The sequence below is a fragment of the Rattus norvegicus genome, chromosome 15 (assembly GCF_036323735.1).
Source record: "Rattus norvegicus strain BN/NHsdMcwi chromosome 15, GRCr8, whole genome shotgun sequence".
Taxonomy (NCBI): Eukaryota; Metazoa; Chordata; class Mammalia; order Rodentia; family Muridae; genus Rattus; species Rattus norvegicus.
Genome location: NC_086033.1, coordinates 22,783,941 through 22,802,852, shown reverse-complemented (window position 1 = coordinate 22,802,852; position 18,912 = coordinate 22,783,941). Strand labels below are relative to the sequence as shown.

Genomic DNA, 18,912 nt, shown 5'->3' with positions numbered 1-18,912 from the left:
ATTCCACTGAAGTCAAATGCTCAACTGCCACAGGAGCCCTCACCTCCAGAAACTCCTTGGGTTTGTTCCTGTCACAGCATTCTATATTAAGCCCTCAGACACAGGCCTGCAGACAGACGCTCTGTGAGAGGAGAAACAGGGCTCTTGGGCTCTGTGTCTGCAGGTGGCACCGAGCGAGCTAGGGAGTGTCAAAAGCCTCCTGAGCCCTCGGTGGGGGAGCAACCCCGTTTTATGAATGAAGCACACACCCCTCAAGCAGGTGGGAAGGCAGTGCTGTTTGTGTGTGTTGAGGAACGAGACTGGAGCTACATTTTGGCTGGGATGCATGTAGGCGTGCATGGAGCACAAGAAATCTGCCACTCAGTCATCTGCAGGCTTATTTTCTCAATGTGATACACATTTATCCACACACGCCTTCACCTACACACTCAAGCATGTGCCAGAAAAGAAGGGGCACTGTTCCTCTGTGGGTAGAGGACACGTATGTACCAGGTTTCCCCCAACACTTTTTTTTTTAATTTTTGACGCACTTTCTCTGTGTAGTCCTGGCTGTTCTGAAACTCATTCTGTAAACTAGGGGCAGCCTTGAACTCAAGAGATCTGCTTGCTTCTGCCTCCCCACTGCTGGGATTAAAGGCACGCACTGTCACTGCCCTGCAACATACTACAGTTTTTATGGCCATGTTCATGGCCCGCTCTGCCCTTACCATGAAGGCGACTTGCAAAAGGAGTCAGAGAGTTGGGTATCTGTCATTCAAAGCACAGCCATCTCACATGCTGGGGATCATATTTGAGTCTTTTTCTCATCCCATGTCAGGATGCTGACATAAATGCCCATCAATTCAGTGCTATGCCCACCCACAGCTCCCAGAATAACAGCGTTTGTAAACCACCATGGAAATGGCTTCAGTGCCTACCCATGGGGACCGTGGTAAGTAAGTTGTACATATAAATGTTAAATAACACACACACACACTCTCTCTCTCTCTCTCTCTCTCTCTCTCTCTCTCACACACACACACACACACACTCTCACACACACTCTCTCACACACACACACACACTCTCTCACACACACTCACATACACACATACACACACACATATACACACATACACACTCAACACACACACACTCACATATACACACTCTCACACACATACACACTCACACATACACACTCAACACACACACTCACACACACATTCACATACACTCACACTCACATATACACACTCTCACACACATACACACTCACACACACTCTCACACACACTCACACACACTCTCACAACACACTCTCACAACACACTCTCACACACATATACACACACACTCACACACATTCACACACACTCATACATACACACTCTCACACACACTCACACACTCTCACACACTCACACACACTCACACACACACTCTCACACACATACACATACATACACATTGAACACTCATACACACACTCTACACACACACACTCACACAAACACATTCACACACACACTCTCTCACACACACATTCACACACACTCGCACACATTCACACACACACTCACACACATTCACACACACACTCACACACATTCTCACACACACTCTCACACACACACACAGATACACATACATACACATTGAACACTCATACACACACTCTCACACACACACACTCACACAAACACATTCACACACACACTCTCACACACACTCACACACTCTCACACACATACACATACATACACATTGAACACTCATACACACACTCTCACACACACACTCACACAAACACATTCACACACACACACTCACACACACTCAAACACTCTCACACACATACACATACATACACATTGAACACTCATACACTCTACACACACACACTCACACAAACACATTCACACACACACTCTATCTCACACACACACATTCACACACACTCGCACACATTCACACACACACTCACACACATTCACACACACACTCACACACACTCTCACACACACACTCTCACACACACTCACACACAGATACACATACATACACATTGAACACTCATACACACACTCACACACACACACAAACACATTCACACACACACACTCTCACACACACATTCACACACACACACACTCTCTCTCACATTCTCTCTCTCTCTCTCTCTCTCTCTCTCTCTCTCTCTCACACACACACACACACACACACACACACACACACCTGATCGGTATTCGACCTTAAAGAATGGTGCTTTTTGTGTTGACATGGATATGCAAATACGCAATGTTTATGGAAATAAATATGAAAGGATCTTAAAACCTGTGTAAGAACAGAGAGTCATGCATACGTGCATGAGGATGAAGGCTTTGAAAGGGCAACCCCACATGCAATAGTAGCCATCCCAAGAGAGGAGATGTCGGGTTCGGTGAGAGCACGAAGGAGGTCACTGGTTTTCACTTTCCACTGTTTTATATGGTGTATCGTGTCCCCGGGGGTTGTGGCTTCTCACACAGTAGTTACAGTTTAAACTGAGGTGGTGCTAAGGATTGCTATCTCCCTAGACTGAGCTCCCCCTTGATCCCCTACATACAGGGATGGGTATGGAGCGCCTGTTCTGAACACCAGCTCCCCCTCGCCGCTGCCAGGGAAGCTGCAAGTCGCTCTGTGCCAAAGTTCAGCAGATTTAGATCTCTGTGGAAGACTTGTACCAGAGCGGAGCCCCTCACTATTTACAAGGCACAGGTCCACTTCTGTGGGCGAGAATTTAGCTCTTTCAAGGACAAAACATGGCTCCCTCTTTCTTAAAGGAAAAGGACTCATATTTACTACTTTTTCTTTTAATAATCAGAATGTCTTGTGAAGGATGTTGGGGGCACAATTTATTCAGAGGTGGTGCATTTTCCAAACGTGGCCATAAAGGTCTAACTGTAGGGAAGGCTGAGGGTAGTGCAGGCAGGAAGGTGGTGTGGCACACAGGGTCCACTTAGCTCTGTTCCACCTGTGCTCACAATTCAGCCTTAGGCTATGTGTGTGAGCACCACCTCTCACCTCGTGTACCAGGGCACCGAGTCCTGAGTACCCTGTGACTATTAAATGTGGCCCACTAGCCTTAGGCTAATGAATGGGGCTAGGCCAAGCAGGCAGATGGCTGCAATGAAGTATGAACTGGGTTAAGACAAGGGGAAGAAGGGGCTGCAAGGAGCAGGAGAAGGGCTCCTCATGCAGCCCCGAGGACCTGCTGACTCTCTCACCTGTGGGGAGACTTGGCTGCCATTCGGAGGGTTAGGAAGTAGAGCAAAGGTGAAAAGACTGGAGGGGGGGAGGAGAGCTTCAGCCCAAGCTGTCACATGTACATACGCAGGGTGTGCCGTGCGTTGCTTGAGTAAGCTGGGCCTAGAGACCATTGTCCTGCACCCACGCAGGATGTAACTCTAAGGCTCTCTCAGGCTAGTAGGGCCCTGGCTTCACAGGGAACATATGTGCACTCACTGGCAAGGATGGATGCTCATGTGTCTGGGGATTCAGTCAGTCTGTGTGCAGTATAGAATAGGGGTGGCGATTCTTTGGGGTTGAGGTCTATCAACACGGTAAAGGGGAGGCATCTCATGGAACTCAGCTGTGGTCTTTGGGGTACCAAGAAGGTCTCCAGGTAACCATGGGTGGGAGGTGGAGAAGCTGAGGTTTGAGATCCCAACTCTGCCAGGAACTGCATACATTTTGGTGGACGGCTTATCTCATCCTGGATTCCTGTTCTGTAAAGCCGGGTATTCGGGGCTCACCTAAGTCACCTAGGTAAACCATGGATGTAACAGCCTCTGGTGCACAAGAATTATTAAGCAACCACAAGCCAACAGCCTAAGACCACCAGAGCATCCTGTGAGGCGGACCAAAGGTGAAAGGAGGGTGTAAACCTAGGGGCCTGAATAGAAGAGCTTTGTACTGTGAGTTGTCCAAGGCAGGCCCAGTCTCTGTTGAATTAGTAAGTGGCCAGGAAGCACAGGGACTAGGGGCCCAGCAGGTAGCGCTCTCTGGGCTTTAGACCCAAGCCTGGGGCTTCCCCAGTTCCAAGTCACTGTGCTTTGGGGGAGGGGCCACTGGTCGAGCAACGGTTTTGTACTTTGAAGCATCTTTTTTCCGAAAGTGCCTGTCCCACTTTGTTGTCTCCGAAGGTTCAAGGCCCAATAGAGCCAGTACTGGAAAGGCCCAGCATGCCTAGAGTGGTCCACAGACTTGGAGCTGAGACCTCCAATGCGCAAACCTTTTGTTTTTGTAGGGGTGCTAACGCCACCTACTGGTTACAGAAGCGCATTCAACGTTCCCCCACCTCATTGCAGCCCTCAGGACTCTCGGCTCTCTCTGGCTAGGGCTCCCTGAGAGAACAGTACCTTTCCCCATGACTCGGGTGAACTGTCCCGGGAGATCCCCCTCCGGCAGAGGGGCGACAGCCAGCTCCCCGTCGCAGCTGCTTAGCTGGGGTGGTTGCAGCCCACCGCTGGCACCGGCTGAGGCACTGGCTGTGGCGCTGGTGACTGTAGCAGCACTGTCTTTGCAGTCAGGACTCGGGCTCTCCATCAGCAAGGGCTCCCGGCGTCGCACCTCAGGGGTGGTACTGGGAGAGCTGTAGGCCTTGATGGGCGTCAGGATCATCTGATGCAGCTCCTGGAGGGGGATGCGCAGGCTGCCTCCTTCGATGATGTCCTGGGTTAGAGAGAGGGGACTTCTGTGAGATTAGGGCAACTGCCTCCCTCCAGGCCCTTCTCTCTGCCTTCTGCTCCCAGAGCTGCTCCAAGACAGGACAGGAAAGGACAGGGTAACTGGACTTTATTATAAATAAAAGCTCAGGGAACCGATTAATAGGGGATAGATGGTTTTACATGTTTAATGTATAACAGAACTGATGGATAGATAATTGTGTGTACATACATGTCTAAGGCTGGGCAGATGCCTCAGCTGTTAATGTGTCTGTGGTGTAGGAACGAGTATCTGAATTCAGATCCCAGTCCCCAAGTAAAACTGGACCCAGCAATGCCCACCTTAACCCCAGTGCCGGTGAGAGACGGGTTCCCTAATCAGCTGGCCTAGCAGAGCCTGCTAGCTGCAGGCTCATGAGAGAACCCCATTTTTAAAAAAAGGGGGGGCAGTGATAGAAGAAGACAACTGACATTGACTGTCAACCTCTGGTCTACACACACTCTCACTCTCTCTCCCCCTCTACCTCTCTCTCCCTGTCCCTTTTTCCCTCTCCCCTCCCTTCTCTTTTCTCTTCTCTCTCTCTCTCTCTCTCTCTCTCTCTCTCTCTCTCTCTCTCTCCCCATCTCTCTCTCCCCACCACCACTTCTCTTTCCCTACCCCCTCTCTCCTTCTCTCTCTTCCTTTTCCCTCCCACTCCCTTCCTCTTTCCCTCCCCCTTCCCCTGCCCCTCTCACACACAGATCGACCTGCACACTTGAGCACATACACACATACACACTCACAAATATAGTGCCTATATTTTGATATTCTGGGCATTACTTATTAGAAAAAGGAATGAAAGCATTTCTGGCAGGGATGACGGTGTTGGACAAGCCCAGGTGGCTGGGGTCCTAGCTGGGCGGTCTGATGAGCCCCTCAAGGCCTACAGCTCTCCCAGTACCACCACCATGCCTTGCCAATGTCCATGCATCTCTGATTCATTCTCTCTGGGATCTAGAAGGAACACTGCCTATCAGGGTCTCGATTACAAACAAAGCACTTCATACCCCAAGAGCCCAGATTAGCAAGAACATAATTTTAAAAGCTTGACATACAACATTCCAAAGCATTTCTAAGATCCTCTTGTATCGAGAAAATGGCTTGATGGCGTCAATGATTGCAGTTGTAAGGAGCTCGAGCACTTCCAACCACAACCTTTTCCGAGAGCGGACAAAGGGAAGCTGCTGGGGACAGGCTTGGGGTGCGTCTCAGTTCTGAAAGGCAGTGGACATTGGCAAGCTAAACTCTTTCAACTGCCTGGAGGCTGCTCTTTGGGTGGGCTGTGCATGTGGAAATGAGGCATGAATTGTGATTTGATCTGGTTGCCACAAGTCTTATTTATAAAGGGAGTGAAATTCTAATTAGCCCTAGAAATATCCCAACCCATCTCAGAGCCACCATTAGAGTCTCAGTTGAAGAGAAAGTTAACTCCCTCTGCTTCTCTGACTCTTAGGTTTTGGATACAAGTTCTCCCTCCATGCATTGGGTTGGCCTGGAAGTCAAAATCTTCTCGCCTCAGCCTGAGTCTCCATCTTGTACCCTGACGCCTAGAGCAAGGCATCCATTTGCCTCTGAGGAGAGGGCTTCAGGAGAAAGTCTGACCCCTTGATTGGGAACACAGTGGTATGGGGAGCTGGGTGACCTGCTGAGCTGTCCTCAATGTGTGTTCTTCATTGCTCCCAACTTCCTTGGAGTCCGGGGTCACTGTGGAACTGGCATCTCTGACTTTGGGCCTTGACTTGATCTGAGAAAGGGGCAGGGCAAGCTAGCTAAATTAGTCATATTCGAAGACTACCTACTGCCTCTCCTGACTCAGCCACCCGAGAAGTGCTTCTACTCTAAGTGTTTCCCTCCTGTCCAGCACATCTCTGAAGAAAGGGAGGGAACAGAGAGAAAAGAAATGTGGTTCTGTATAGCGGGAGGGGGAGACAGGTGGGACCAGCCAGGGGCCACATGCGGCCTTGCCATGCCATCTCGGTGGCCAGTGTCACCCAGGTGAGACTGTCAATTGCTCCAGAGCCCTTTTTGGTTTATGCCACACAACAGGACTTCGTGGTTTGTGAGGGAGATTTTGGTTATACTAAGAGCTAAACTGTTTGCCAGGAAACAGATAAGCGCAAAGGTTAGCTCCTATGTTAGTTAACCTACGAGGGTGGCGGAGCGACCATGCCAAGAAAAGATACCTCAGATGTCTCAGCCAGTAAAATGCTTGTTTTGTCAGTTGGAATCCCCAGAAGTTACAGCAAAAATAAAAATAAATAAAAATAAAAAGTCAGGTGTAGCAGTAGTCCCAGTGCTGAGGGACAGAGAGAAGTAGATGCTTGTAGCTCACTGGCTAGGTAGCCTGGCCTGTTTGGTGAGTTCCAGGCTAGTTAGTGGCACAGCCTGTCTCAGTACCCTGTGACCATCAAGTTCACATTCCAGATCTCACATGAGTGCCATGTTGACAGGCAGGCCAGGAGACTGTCTGAATGGAACTCAGTCTAGTGTTCTCCTTAACCCTGTGGGAATGAATTTTCCACACTGACAAGTCTCTCTTGCTCCTTCCTGCCCCAAATATAACCCTACATTATAAATACAAAAGCAAAGGGATGCTGTCAATGACCCTGACTCAGAGCCACCAAGCAAGGACTTGTGGGAAAGCAAATGACAGGAAGTGGGGCCCATGGGTGGCACCTCAGAGACCTCTCGGGGACAAGCAGGAAAGAAATTATAGTAATGTCAACCCAGCACTGGCCTTCAAGGAGGCCAGTTGGCAAAGTGCTCGTTTCATAAGTTGTAATCCCCAGAGGGAGGAAGACTGGTATCTTTCCTGGGCTTAGGATAATACCAAGGTGTAAACCATCAGAAAGAGAGCTTGGGGCATCACAGTGCTCCCCGATTCTATGCGACATGTCAGGGCATCCTTTCCCTCCAGGTGGTGGTCATTTGAAGCGTTCCTGTCTCTACCTACATCTGCCCTCTCTTGCTTCCTTCTCCCACCGGTCTACAGCTGAGCTCCACAGCAGCTGGACATGGTTCTAGGCTGGGAATAGAAAAACATGTCCTTATCCCTGCCCTGAGAGGCTAAGGGCTCCTCAGACCCATATGGCAAGATACTATGAGGGATTTGGGGGACAGAGAGGTGGGCCTGCTGGCTTACAAATTCATGATCTCTCTCCTCTCTCTTCTGTTGTCTATCTCTCCTCTGTCTCTGTCTGTCCATCTGTCTATCCACCTGTCTGTCTGTCTGTCTCTTCTCCCTGCCTCCTGTGTGTGTGTGTGTGTGTGTGTGTGTGTGTGGCACTTATAGTAAAGGCCAGCAAACAGTGCAAGGGACATTGGGGTGGAAGGAGGGGTACCAAGGGATAAAGGGAGGTGATTTTGAAGATGAACCATGAAGTGACTTGCTGGTGAGGGGGTGGTCCTCTGAGTTCCATTTTCTCATAAGAAATCAGGGTCCTGCCTGCCTTGTGAGGAGGTTATTGTAGGGCCAGATGCAATGGTGTGCACAAAGCCTGTCTTGGCTGTATCCACCTAATGTGTCTTGCTAGCATACAGCATTATTACCTAGAAATACTTACTACTCAATGCTATCAAGTTGGATTACTATTTCTCTGCAGGAGTTGCTAAAAACAGGGTCACCGACGTAACCTCAAAAGGCCAAGATCTAGATTATGTGAGAAAAGGCATAGACATCTCGAGAGGCAGTTTTCTGTCTTTGAATAGCAATAAATAGAACGTGTGGTGTGTGTGTGTGTGTGTGTGCGCGTGCGTGTGCGTGTGCGTGGATGCACACGTGCATAAATATGTCTCCCTAGATACTTGATAACATCAAGGCTGCATGCTAAGAAAATGGATATGTTTCACAATCTGGGAATGTTTTGAAAAGGGTCAATGTATAAAAGCACATGGAGATATTTTCTTACTAGATATTAATATTAAAAAATCTCTTCCATTCTGAATTTCCTTTTTTCCCCTTGCCTTTCCAACAGCTCACGAAGCCTACGGTTCCGTGTTTATGCCTCATCATACAGTCATGAGGTGATGCCAGGCTTTCTGCTTCTGATCTCTACTGTTCTCCTGAGACCTTCTCTCACTATGGCCGACGTGCCCAGCTGCTCGCCAGTGCAGGGGCAATGCTGGGTCTTCGAAGTACACGGGTCATTCAGGGAACTTAATGGGATTGCTCTGCTCCCTCTCCTGTCCCTTGAGGCAGGGCTCACAGCCAAGCCTCTCTCAACTCCTTTCCTCTTCAGGTCCCCAATAAGTACTATGACTTATATGTCCCCAAATGCCAGATCGTATGACCCGAACCTTCTAACAACTGCTGGACTCCCTCTACCTGAGCTCTGAGTTTCCTTTTTCTTTGTCTCTGTTTTGGTTTAAAGTCCCAGCATGACAGCCGTGGTCTCTTTGACTGTCCCCAGTCTACCCTCTACCCAGGCGACTAGGGACGTTCTCTCTCTCATTGGTGATGACATCATCACCCTGGGCTATGCGCTCAGCAGCTACCTTATCTTTCTGTCCCAGTGCACAGTCCAAGAGACCCAGGGCCAGGAACCACGTACCACTCAGTTATCCTGCAAGGATGGGCAAAGTGTATCCAAACATCTGTTCAGCAAGCATTCAGTAACTGAACGGAAAGGGCTTGGAGCACGTAGTCAGCAGCTTCTAGGAATTATGAACTAGCGACGGGCGGGGTCCCAGCCATCTCCTTAGAAATGCGGATTCTATGTGAGGTAAGAATGCCAGAGGAAGGCAGGGGAATGGTGATGACCATTCTAAACAGTGCTGTCAGCTGGGGTTGGGAGAATGACATTAGCTGAGTCTCTGGGCCACCAGTCGTAGTAGGTGACAGCTCCCTCCCTAAAACCCCTGGGAAGATTTCAGGAGATCGAAGGAAAGAGCTGGGGCTCAGTCCTCGAGGATGTGTAGTGTCAAAGGAGAGCCCCAAGCTCAGCGTATGAGGACCCGTGGTGAGCTTAATGCAGCTGTCCAACGGCATGACTTTCCTCTCTCTGGGACGTCAAAGACAATGAGCTTGTTCTTGTCTTGCTCAGTTGCAGCCACTGTGCACGCACTTGGCATCTTTTTATCTTTTCCATTTCAGGAAACCATGGTGGAAGCATTGTTGTACAGTCAATGTAACTATAGATTTAACTCTAGAACACAGAACATCCCTGACTTAGCTGATGCCGAGTCAAAAGAACATGACCCTCTTACCACACACACAAGCACATGCACACACACACACACACACACACACACACACTACACACATGCACGCACACACACCCCCCACACACACACATGGGAGATACATGGATGTGAGCTCAAGGATGAGGGCAAGAGGGAGCTGTGTTTTCTCATCCACAGAGACTATTAATGAATTCCTAAAGGAAGCTCCAGAAACAAGAGGGAGCAGGCTTACAACATCATCTTCATTCAGAACGCTTTCTGTAGTTTCCAATGGACACGGAGTAAATTGGCCTTCTGAATGTTCTCCAAAAGAGAACAGTTTCTTAGATTAAAAATAGCCGTAATCACTCCGCTAGGCAAGCTGCACGGCAGAGGAGTTAGCATAAAATTAAGAACAGCACCCAAACCTCGGGTTTAAGTGGAGAGCTTACGCGTAATGTGTAATTCCCTTTGTTTAGGGGCGCTCTTTAATCAGAGCCCGAAAAGACTTAAAAAGAGATCTTCCTGATGCTATATGTATATTTTCTGAGTATAAATGACATGTCTTATGGTACTTATTAAATGCAACTTAACATATACATATAAAATTAAGCACACGTATATCTTCATGAACAATTTAACATCCCCACTCCGTTAAAATGCCTGCTTTAGGAACTTGTGGGAGCCATGCCTTATTCAGTACTCTGCCCCTTCCCGAAGGTTCCCTGGGTTTACTAAGAGGCTCAAACTCAGTCTACAGCTTGTGCTGATGGCTAGTGAGACACCAGGCACCTAGAAACTGCTCTGGATACCAGAGGACACAGTCAGATTCACAAGCACGGAACTGTTGTTAGCAGGCAGGCGTCTTTTTGTTTCCATGAGGAAAATCGGTGCAGAAAGGAACTTGGGGGGTTGGGGATTTAGCTCAGTGGTAGAGCACTTGCCTAGCATGCGCAAGGCCCTGGGTTCGGTCCCCAGCTCCAAAAAAAAAAAAAAAAAAAAAAAAAGAAAAAAAGAAAAAAAAAAAAAAGAAAGGAACTTGGGATCCATAATTCACTCATCACTGCTGGGTGGGGTCAGGATTCACAGGTGAGGGCTGTTTTTGGTGTTACGCACTTTTGTGGCAGTTCCTAACTGAGTCATGGAGACGGATCCTGAGGTTCCACTGAACTCTGAGGCCAACTCTGCCTGTGCCAATACTTTTCGATCCCCTCCCCCACGCCCGTGAAGCCTATAGTATGACTGTTGATGTTTGCTCCTCCTGGATGGCTTTCTCCAAACCAGACGCCGGGGGTAGACAGAAGGCACAGGCACACTGGTGTTTCATGTGCTGTTCTGCGTCTGCTGTCACTGTGTATAGGATACCTCACCAGACTCTGTAGTTGCCTACAAGGCCAAGGCGACAGACAGCGCAGAGGGAGCACTGGCTTCAGCTCACCCAAGGCGGGGCACAGTAGGTCAGCAGCAGCTTGGACCCAGAGGAATGAATTCATTACGTCATCAGGATGGGTAACCAGGAACCTTCATGTTGGTCATTGTTCTCTGACAGACAGAGAAGTCACACAAGCACCCTACGATCTAGTAAGTGACACTCTAAATTGTGCTCCTTTTAGTCTGTGTTCTCACAAAGAGGGTGGAAATGTCCCCCGGGGCCAACTGACCACTTACCCTTTCTAAAGACTTCAGGAGGTTCTGTCTTTCTTTGAGCTTCTGAATGCTGATGACGATTTTGTGTCTTGCCCCTTTGGTAACATTCTGTAATCAGATGCAACAATGGATTAGAGTGTATCACGTCCAGAAATCAGCTTAGAGACTCAGAGGCTATGCTGTGCTTAGTCTTTTGCTCCTCCACCCTCACCCGCAGGCTGGTGAGCATTTTTCTCTTGTTGCTACCACTGTCCGAAACCCCTTCCTAGTCAATATACTGACTCCGTCTGGCTACCAGTTTGCCTGTGACCTTTAGGACACAGGGCTACATAACAGCTGATAATCCCACCCAATGTGAGATGTCTTGGCCTTCACCACGATAAATGACCTTTTTGGTTTTGTTCAGGACACTCCTGTCCTCAGGCGGTATTACTTCAGTCCCTCCTGGTTTCCCTGGAGGCTGCAGTATTGTTCTTTGCTTTCTCAGGGCAAAGGACTTGAAGCCCAGTACTGCACCACCACACAGGGACGTTCTGTCCCTTTACAACCTTCCTTTTCCTTCCCATTATGAAAAGTAGAATTTACCTCACTCCAGGTAAACATGCAGAGTTGTGGACTTTTTATTTTTTAAACTGGCAGCCAGTGGGAGGACTTCCTTAGTGTCCTTGATTATAGTCACTGAACGCTTCCCAGTCAAGGGTCCCCTTTCCTGAGCAGAGCTCCAGCCATCTCTGTTCCCTGGCAACCATGCCAGAGTTCTTCCGTCACCAGTGAAGGGGAGAGGGTGGCAGGGAAAGAGACGTCCCTGCAAACACCGGGGATGTATTTCTGTTTCGCTGTACTTTGGGGACCCAGTGAATTCAAAGTTTTTGAAAAGTTCATGTCAGGCTCTAACGCTACCCTCCTTAGCAGGACTCTCTCTCTCTTTAAAAATCTGAACAACTCATGACTTGGATTTTTCTCTCAACTTTGACCTAAGCACAGTTTGCTCTTTGAAATAGTTCCTGCCAACCCCTGGGATCTGAAGCCGAGGTCGAGATCCAGAAAGTGGTGGGAGAAATGTTAGGGAGTTGAAATTAGTGCTTTTCAGTCTCTGAGAGTGTGCAGTGACTCTGGGCTTTGTCTTGCTCTCAGTCCTGGTATTTGGCCAGGCCTGCAAAAGGGGATCCGAGGGTACTGAATAAAGCAACAGGAAAAGCCGAGATCGGTGGGGAGCCATGTGGCAGCCAGGCCCTGCCCCGCGTGCTCCAATCTCTCCTTCCTGTGGGACAAATATTAACTCATTTAGACCGCCAGTGTCTTCAAATCATCGCTCACAGGAAGCTGGGGTCAATTTGAAAAAAAAATGCAAATAGCACTTTAAACAAGAGAAGCAAGAACACACATTAGATCTGTTGGCAAGAGCCTGGCATGGCAGAAATAGTTTTGGGGGTGCTGTTGACTGGTGTTTGCACTCAGACGTGGGAGAGACCTAAGGAGGAAGGAGGGATTCTGTTCTTTTATGACTTCGGAAGGGAAATAAATTCTAAGACCTGCGTATCTCACCTGCCACCGCTGTCCCACGCCATTTGAGGTGGTCAGAAGAAAGCATTTTAAACAATTTACTCTGATCGCAATTAAGACCAGTATGAATGATTTTGGAAAAACGTCATGGAATGGCTAGTGTTCCCACTGGTGGGTCCAGTTAGAAGTTAGTGGATATGTGACCAGACTGGATAAACAGACGAGGAGTCTGTCCCTATCCAAACAAGTCTTGGCTTGGTAGCAGAAAGGGATGAGCCGGGGGCAGACTCTTTGGAACACTGATGTCTGGGCAGTACCACAGGGTCTTCCTTAGCACCCACGTGTTTGAAGGTGCACTTGGCTCTGCCTTTTCCTAACTTCCTCTCCCTTTCATTACCCCATGACTCCCACTCAACCGTCAAGGCAAGAAGCTGGTTTACTCACCAAGGGACACCAGCCAGCACCAGGCGGCTCCTAGATCCAGGCAAGCTACTGGGTGGAGGAGGTCTGTCTGAGGCTGAACCTCGAGGCCTTGTCTCAGGGAAGGGGCCCTTCAGGCACATACCTGAGCCTCCAGTTGACACTCCGTGAGGGCCATCATTTCCTCGTAAGTCATCTGTGAGAAGAGCGCAGCGTACTTGTGCAGGCGAAGGCTTTTTAACCAAGCTGGAACATCTGTGGTGCAAGCCGTGCAAAAAAATGGAAGCAGAAATGAAAGGGACAAGAGGGGACGAGAAGGGACGATGAAAGACGGAAGGGCAGAGGAGTGGGAGGGCGATGGCCGGAGGGGAAAAGAAGGAAAAAAATAGTTATTACTTAATTCAGGCAGCAAACAATGGCTCAGAAAGCTTAGGGCTAACCCTGACAACTGGGACCTAAATTCTACCTCAGATCAGACATTGCTAACTTGGGGTTTAAGTATTTCAGAAGAAACAGGAATCCCCTAGAATGCCACTCTGTGTGTGTGTGTGTGTGTGTGTGTGTGTGTGTGTGTGTGTGTGTGTGTGTACAGTTTTCTAGGTAGCTTTCCACAGCACCTTTAAAGTTATCAAAAGAGTTCATCACAATAAAGTAAAACACAAAGGCTGTTGCTTCAGCTCGGCCAATTCACTGTTGTCTTGGTAGGAACCGACTTAGAAAAATGCTCAAAGTACGTATAATAGTCTATACCCTCAAGACACTTTTGTTTCTGAGGCTCAGTGGAAAGTCTACGTCAGCCACTTCTACAAGCCAGAACCATATGCAATAGTTATAGATTCCCCACCTGGTGTTTCTTTCACCTTCCCCAGCTCCTTTGGGATAAAGGGCATCCTGGACTGCCACTATTGTCACTGTTGTGGGATAGCTGCTAGTCATGTCTCCATAAGAGATGTCACAACACAGAGGATCCAAACCCTGCCTAGACCACAGGATAAAGGAAATTTCAAGGCACAACTGAAGCAAATCCCAAGATTGGTGTTCTAAAGTCAAGAAAATTACTGGATTGAAAAGCTACTGAGTCATTATTTTGCTATTTGCAAGCCAAAATAAATCATTTATCCAAAGTCTCCAGTCAGAATCTCTGAGCCGATGAGATCTGGAATCATCTTTCCCTAACCCTATTCACCATACAGATGGCAGCATCATGCCAGTAAGTCTAGATCACAGATAAAGAATGTGCTCAAGGGGGGATTAGAACCCAGGTCCTTCTGCATCTCAGCTTTCTGCCACATTGCAACAAAGACTGCAGAGATCACCAGCCATAGAGCTAAATAAATTGAGACCGTGAGTAGTTTCAGAGTCCAAGGCACTGGGTAAATGTCATTCATGCTTTCTGTGGGGCATCGTCTTATTGCTAAGCGTATTGGTCACAAGATTTTGTACTGTTGATTACAAAGTGTTTTACTCTGCCAGCCACACACATTCAAAGATAGGTGGGTACTTCTGGTTTTCCAATGTTCAGAGTAGACAGCTAGGGCTGATGGAAGACAGTTTGCCTCCCAGGAAAACCAAACCCAGGCTTAGGGAGTGTGGACAGGGTTGGTCTCCTTAAAGAAAGTCAGGCATAGCAGGTGACCTCTGGCCTGCTGAGCGATCTTGTGTGGACTAAAAATGGAGGATTTCTGAGAATTAGAATTGAACATTCAATTAAGAACAGACTCCATCGTTTCAGGCTAGAAATTACTTGACTCTGTCCTTGGAAGGCCTTCAATCTACTGTGACAAAAAGAGAGTCCCTCTAGCTCCATCATTAGCTAAGCTCAGACAAGGCTTCTCCAGGTGCACAGTGCTAACTCCTACCATAATCTGCAGGACAAACCACCTCTGGATCACCATTTCTGGACATGCTAGCCCAGAGTCTAGTACTTTTCCTGGTATAATGTCCTGGTGCTCTTTTACCAGACTTCATTCTCTGTCATTGTTTTGTGGAAACAATGGTAACACTTGTGCAGACAATGTTAACCGTGGGTTGACATGGGTAACCACGTTAACTACAGCTCTGGAGTTCTGACCACTTGGTCACCAGGCTTTGTGTAAAATCCCAAACCATTGCTCAGAAAACACAACGGTCATGATCCAGAGAAGGCTGGGTAATCCAGTGCTAAGCTTGGATACAATTCATCACAAGAGGGATGGAGCAGTTCCATGAACCCTTCCTCCTCCTCTTTCTCTTCTCTTCTCTCTCTCTCTCTCTCTCTCTCTCTCTCTCTCTCTCTCTCTCTCTCTCCCCTTTCTTTCTTTAATTCAACCAAGCACCCTAAAGCTTAGTCATGCAAAATCCACTGATAGTACGATGAAAATAGACTTTAAGTTGCGACCTGGGTGTTTTAAAAGTCAAAGTGACAATAGGATTTAAGTCAGGAAGCAGGAGGGGCAACTCTCAGTTTACTAAGTGCTAGTTCCTTTCTAGAAAGCAACTTGGACAACTAGGGTCTCTTGGGATAGGCAGGACTGGGCAAGCCTCACTCACTTCTTCAAAATGCAGGTCAATGGGTCAGTGGGTCAGTGGGTGAAGTTTTCCTAGAAAAGCTTCCTACAACCGTGTCAACAGGATGAACTAGGCCTTCCTGAAGACTTATTTCTAGACACATCCCTGGGAAACATAGGCTCCTTTGACCTGTACATCCTTAAGGGGTTCAGCCTACTTGCATAGTGTCTAGCTCAGTGCCATGCATCTAAGGAGCTGTTTCCCCTTCCTGCAGGGAGGATGAGTAAACAATGAGGAAGAAATCTCAGTCCTTAGGAATGCAACCTCCCAGCTATATGGTAAGACCCCGTCTCCATAACAACAACGAATCCCCAAAGAACAACAGAGAAGAACATAGCCTACCAACCATTCTCTCTCTGGTTGGTGGGGGAAAGCCTTTCTCTTGCCAGAAATGAAAACGGAACTCCATTAAGTGGGAAACAAGCAAGAGAAATAAGAGTCTTGACTTTCGTTCCCACATGCAAGAATTCCAATGACTGGGATGCTGGATTCTCTAAGAAGTTAGCCAGGGTCGAACTCTGAGGAAAGTGTAGATGCCAGTCTGTTGGAGGCAATGTTGAGAACCATTTGAACTTCTTAGCTTGGATCTTCTCATTTCTGTGTGAAAAGCTGTGGCTATGGTTGGAAGGGTCAATACATGGGAGACACAGAGGGTGTCTGGTGGAGAAGCTGAAATGTAAATTCAGCCTATATATCTTCAGAGTACAGTTTAGTTTAATCTAGGTGACTTCCATTGGACATAGAAATGCAGGTCCAATAATCCAAGCTAGAGAGAGATCCTCTCATGGGATGTAAGAGAGAGAGAGAGAGAGAGAGAGAGAGAGAGAGAGAGAGAGAGAGAGACTCTTGCTATAAGTTAAGGGAGAATTCCCTGCCAACCGAGGGAATTTTATTACTTATTCAACATTTACTAGGTGCCATGAGTAGAGGTCAGACTCTGTGAAGACATGTCCTTATCATCAAGGAATTTGAGATCCAGAAGGCGTGACTGAATCTCGTGCAAAAATTATAACAGCTCCAGTATAAGGGCTGAGAATACCCAAATCTTGGGGTAGCACAGAACAATGAATACTTGGGTTTGCCAAGATAGTAAGAGGAAGCCCCTTACATCCCATGCTTGGGAGAGCAACAACTTGGAGCCCAACGGGCAAACCACATTGTAGAAGCCATTTCATATGGTAGGAGCATCAGAAGCAAAAGCCAGAGCCATGGGGACATTTAGGGTAGAGAGAACACTTGGTGGATGCTGGAGACAGAGAGAGGCAAAGTGGGGACCCACAGGCAGGGAGTCCGGTACCTGAGATATGAAATGTCGAAATGAGGAAAGTAGATCTTTGTCCTGTGCCACCAAAACCTGAGCATTGGATACCCAGGTGATGTATCAGAAGGATGACGGTGGTCACGGGAGGGGAGCTGGAGGCTGCGAGTTCAGGAACCGTGAGGAGGGCTTGAGAAAGGCGGGAGGGGAATGAAAGAGTACAAACTGATGGATGGTGCTGGGATGTCAGGAAGAACAGTTCCTATGGAAACACAGGGACTGAAGATGGCTCCTCTGGTTCAAGTTTGGTGAGAGGGAAACCAAGTGCAGAGCCAGCAGACCAGGACCTCAGGAGAGCAGATGGCCTTGACAATGCGCATGCTTACGAGCTCAATCATGGAAGTAGACATGGCTACACAGACAAGGGACACCGAGTGAGAACAGAATAGAGCCATGATGAAGCTTTGGGGTGCCAGGCTTTGAGGAGAGAGGTTTAGGAAGAGTCATTCATATACATAGTAGGATGCCTCGTGCTATGGGCTTCCCTTCCTTCCAGAAGCTCCTTCCAGTTCCTGTTGTGGGTAACACTGGTTTATCTTCCGGCCATTTTGGGGAACAGATCCACCTTGCATATGTGCTATGCACACCCACAGGTCTTTAGCCGTGGGACCAAAGTCTCGCACTATTGCCCATTTTTCTCCTTTTAGAGTTTGGACACCTTGACGACAGGGAGGTTGTGTGTTATGTCTTTAGCTCACACTGAAGCTGAGTTCCAGTGAGGACGTGGGCTGCTCTTCTCTTATGCCTCTTATGCCGGGTCAACAAGCCACACTGCACCCAACTCCAAATGAGAGCAAGCTGATGAGAGAAGCACCGGAGGGGGAGAGACTAAGGCGGGGCTTTGTCTAGAAGGGAAGAACATGGATGAGCAGGTTTTTTTTTTTTCTTTTTTTCGGAGCTGGGGACCGAACCCAGGGCCTTGCGCTTCCTAGGTAAGCGCTCTACCGCTGAGCTAAATCCCCAGCCCCTCAGTGCTGTTTTTAAACAGCCTGCTTTGAACTGCTGAGGGAAGTTCTTAAAGGCCCTAACTGAAGGTGACACCCACTCATCAAGGAGTGGAGGTTAGAAACCCTGAGACCTTCAGGACCTAGGAAGAGTCCTGGGATTTGCTGTTTAAAGACATCAGAGGTCTTAGCTTATCAGAAGCTATTAGCACAGATCCATGGCCATGAGGATCCACTTGTGCAGTGCAGGTCACATGCCGACATCATGGAGTTAAAATACATGTACACACACACATACTCACATACACATACTCATGCACACACACACACTCATGCACACACACACACTCATGTACACACACATACACACTCACAACACTCATGCACACACACACTCATGCACACACATACACACTCACACATACACACTCATACTCATGCACACACACATACACACTCACACACAGTTATGCACACACTCATGCACACTCACACACACATACACACTCACACACACTCATGCACACACACATGCCATTGAATTTACTCTAGTTAAATGCATTCAATACAACACCTGGAAAGGCAACTTTCTGAATCTAAATTATTTTTCATGATGGCTGATCCAAAAAGTGTCCCAGCTACTTA

General features: G+C 48.1%; 1 protein-coding gene across 7 annotated transcripts in view; it reads right to left on the bottom strand.

Moving 5' to 3' along the window:
* The window catches only part of Samd4a (sterile alpha motif domain containing 4A), a 215,673-nt gene that overhangs the window by 29,020 nt on the left and 167,741 nt on the right, over nt 1-18,912 (bottom strand). For 6 of the 7 annotated variants that reach the window (XM_039093258.2, XM_039093259.2, XM_063274206.1 and 3 more), the window contains 3 exon segments: nt 13,604-13,713; nt 11,557-11,643; nt 4,383-4,695 (listed from right to left, as the gene is read on the bottom strand). In XM_039093258.2, coding sequence (XP_038949186.1) covers nt 4,383-4,695; nt 11,557-11,643; nt 13,604-13,713 — 510 coding nt within the window. 7 annotated transcript variants of the gene reach the window in all.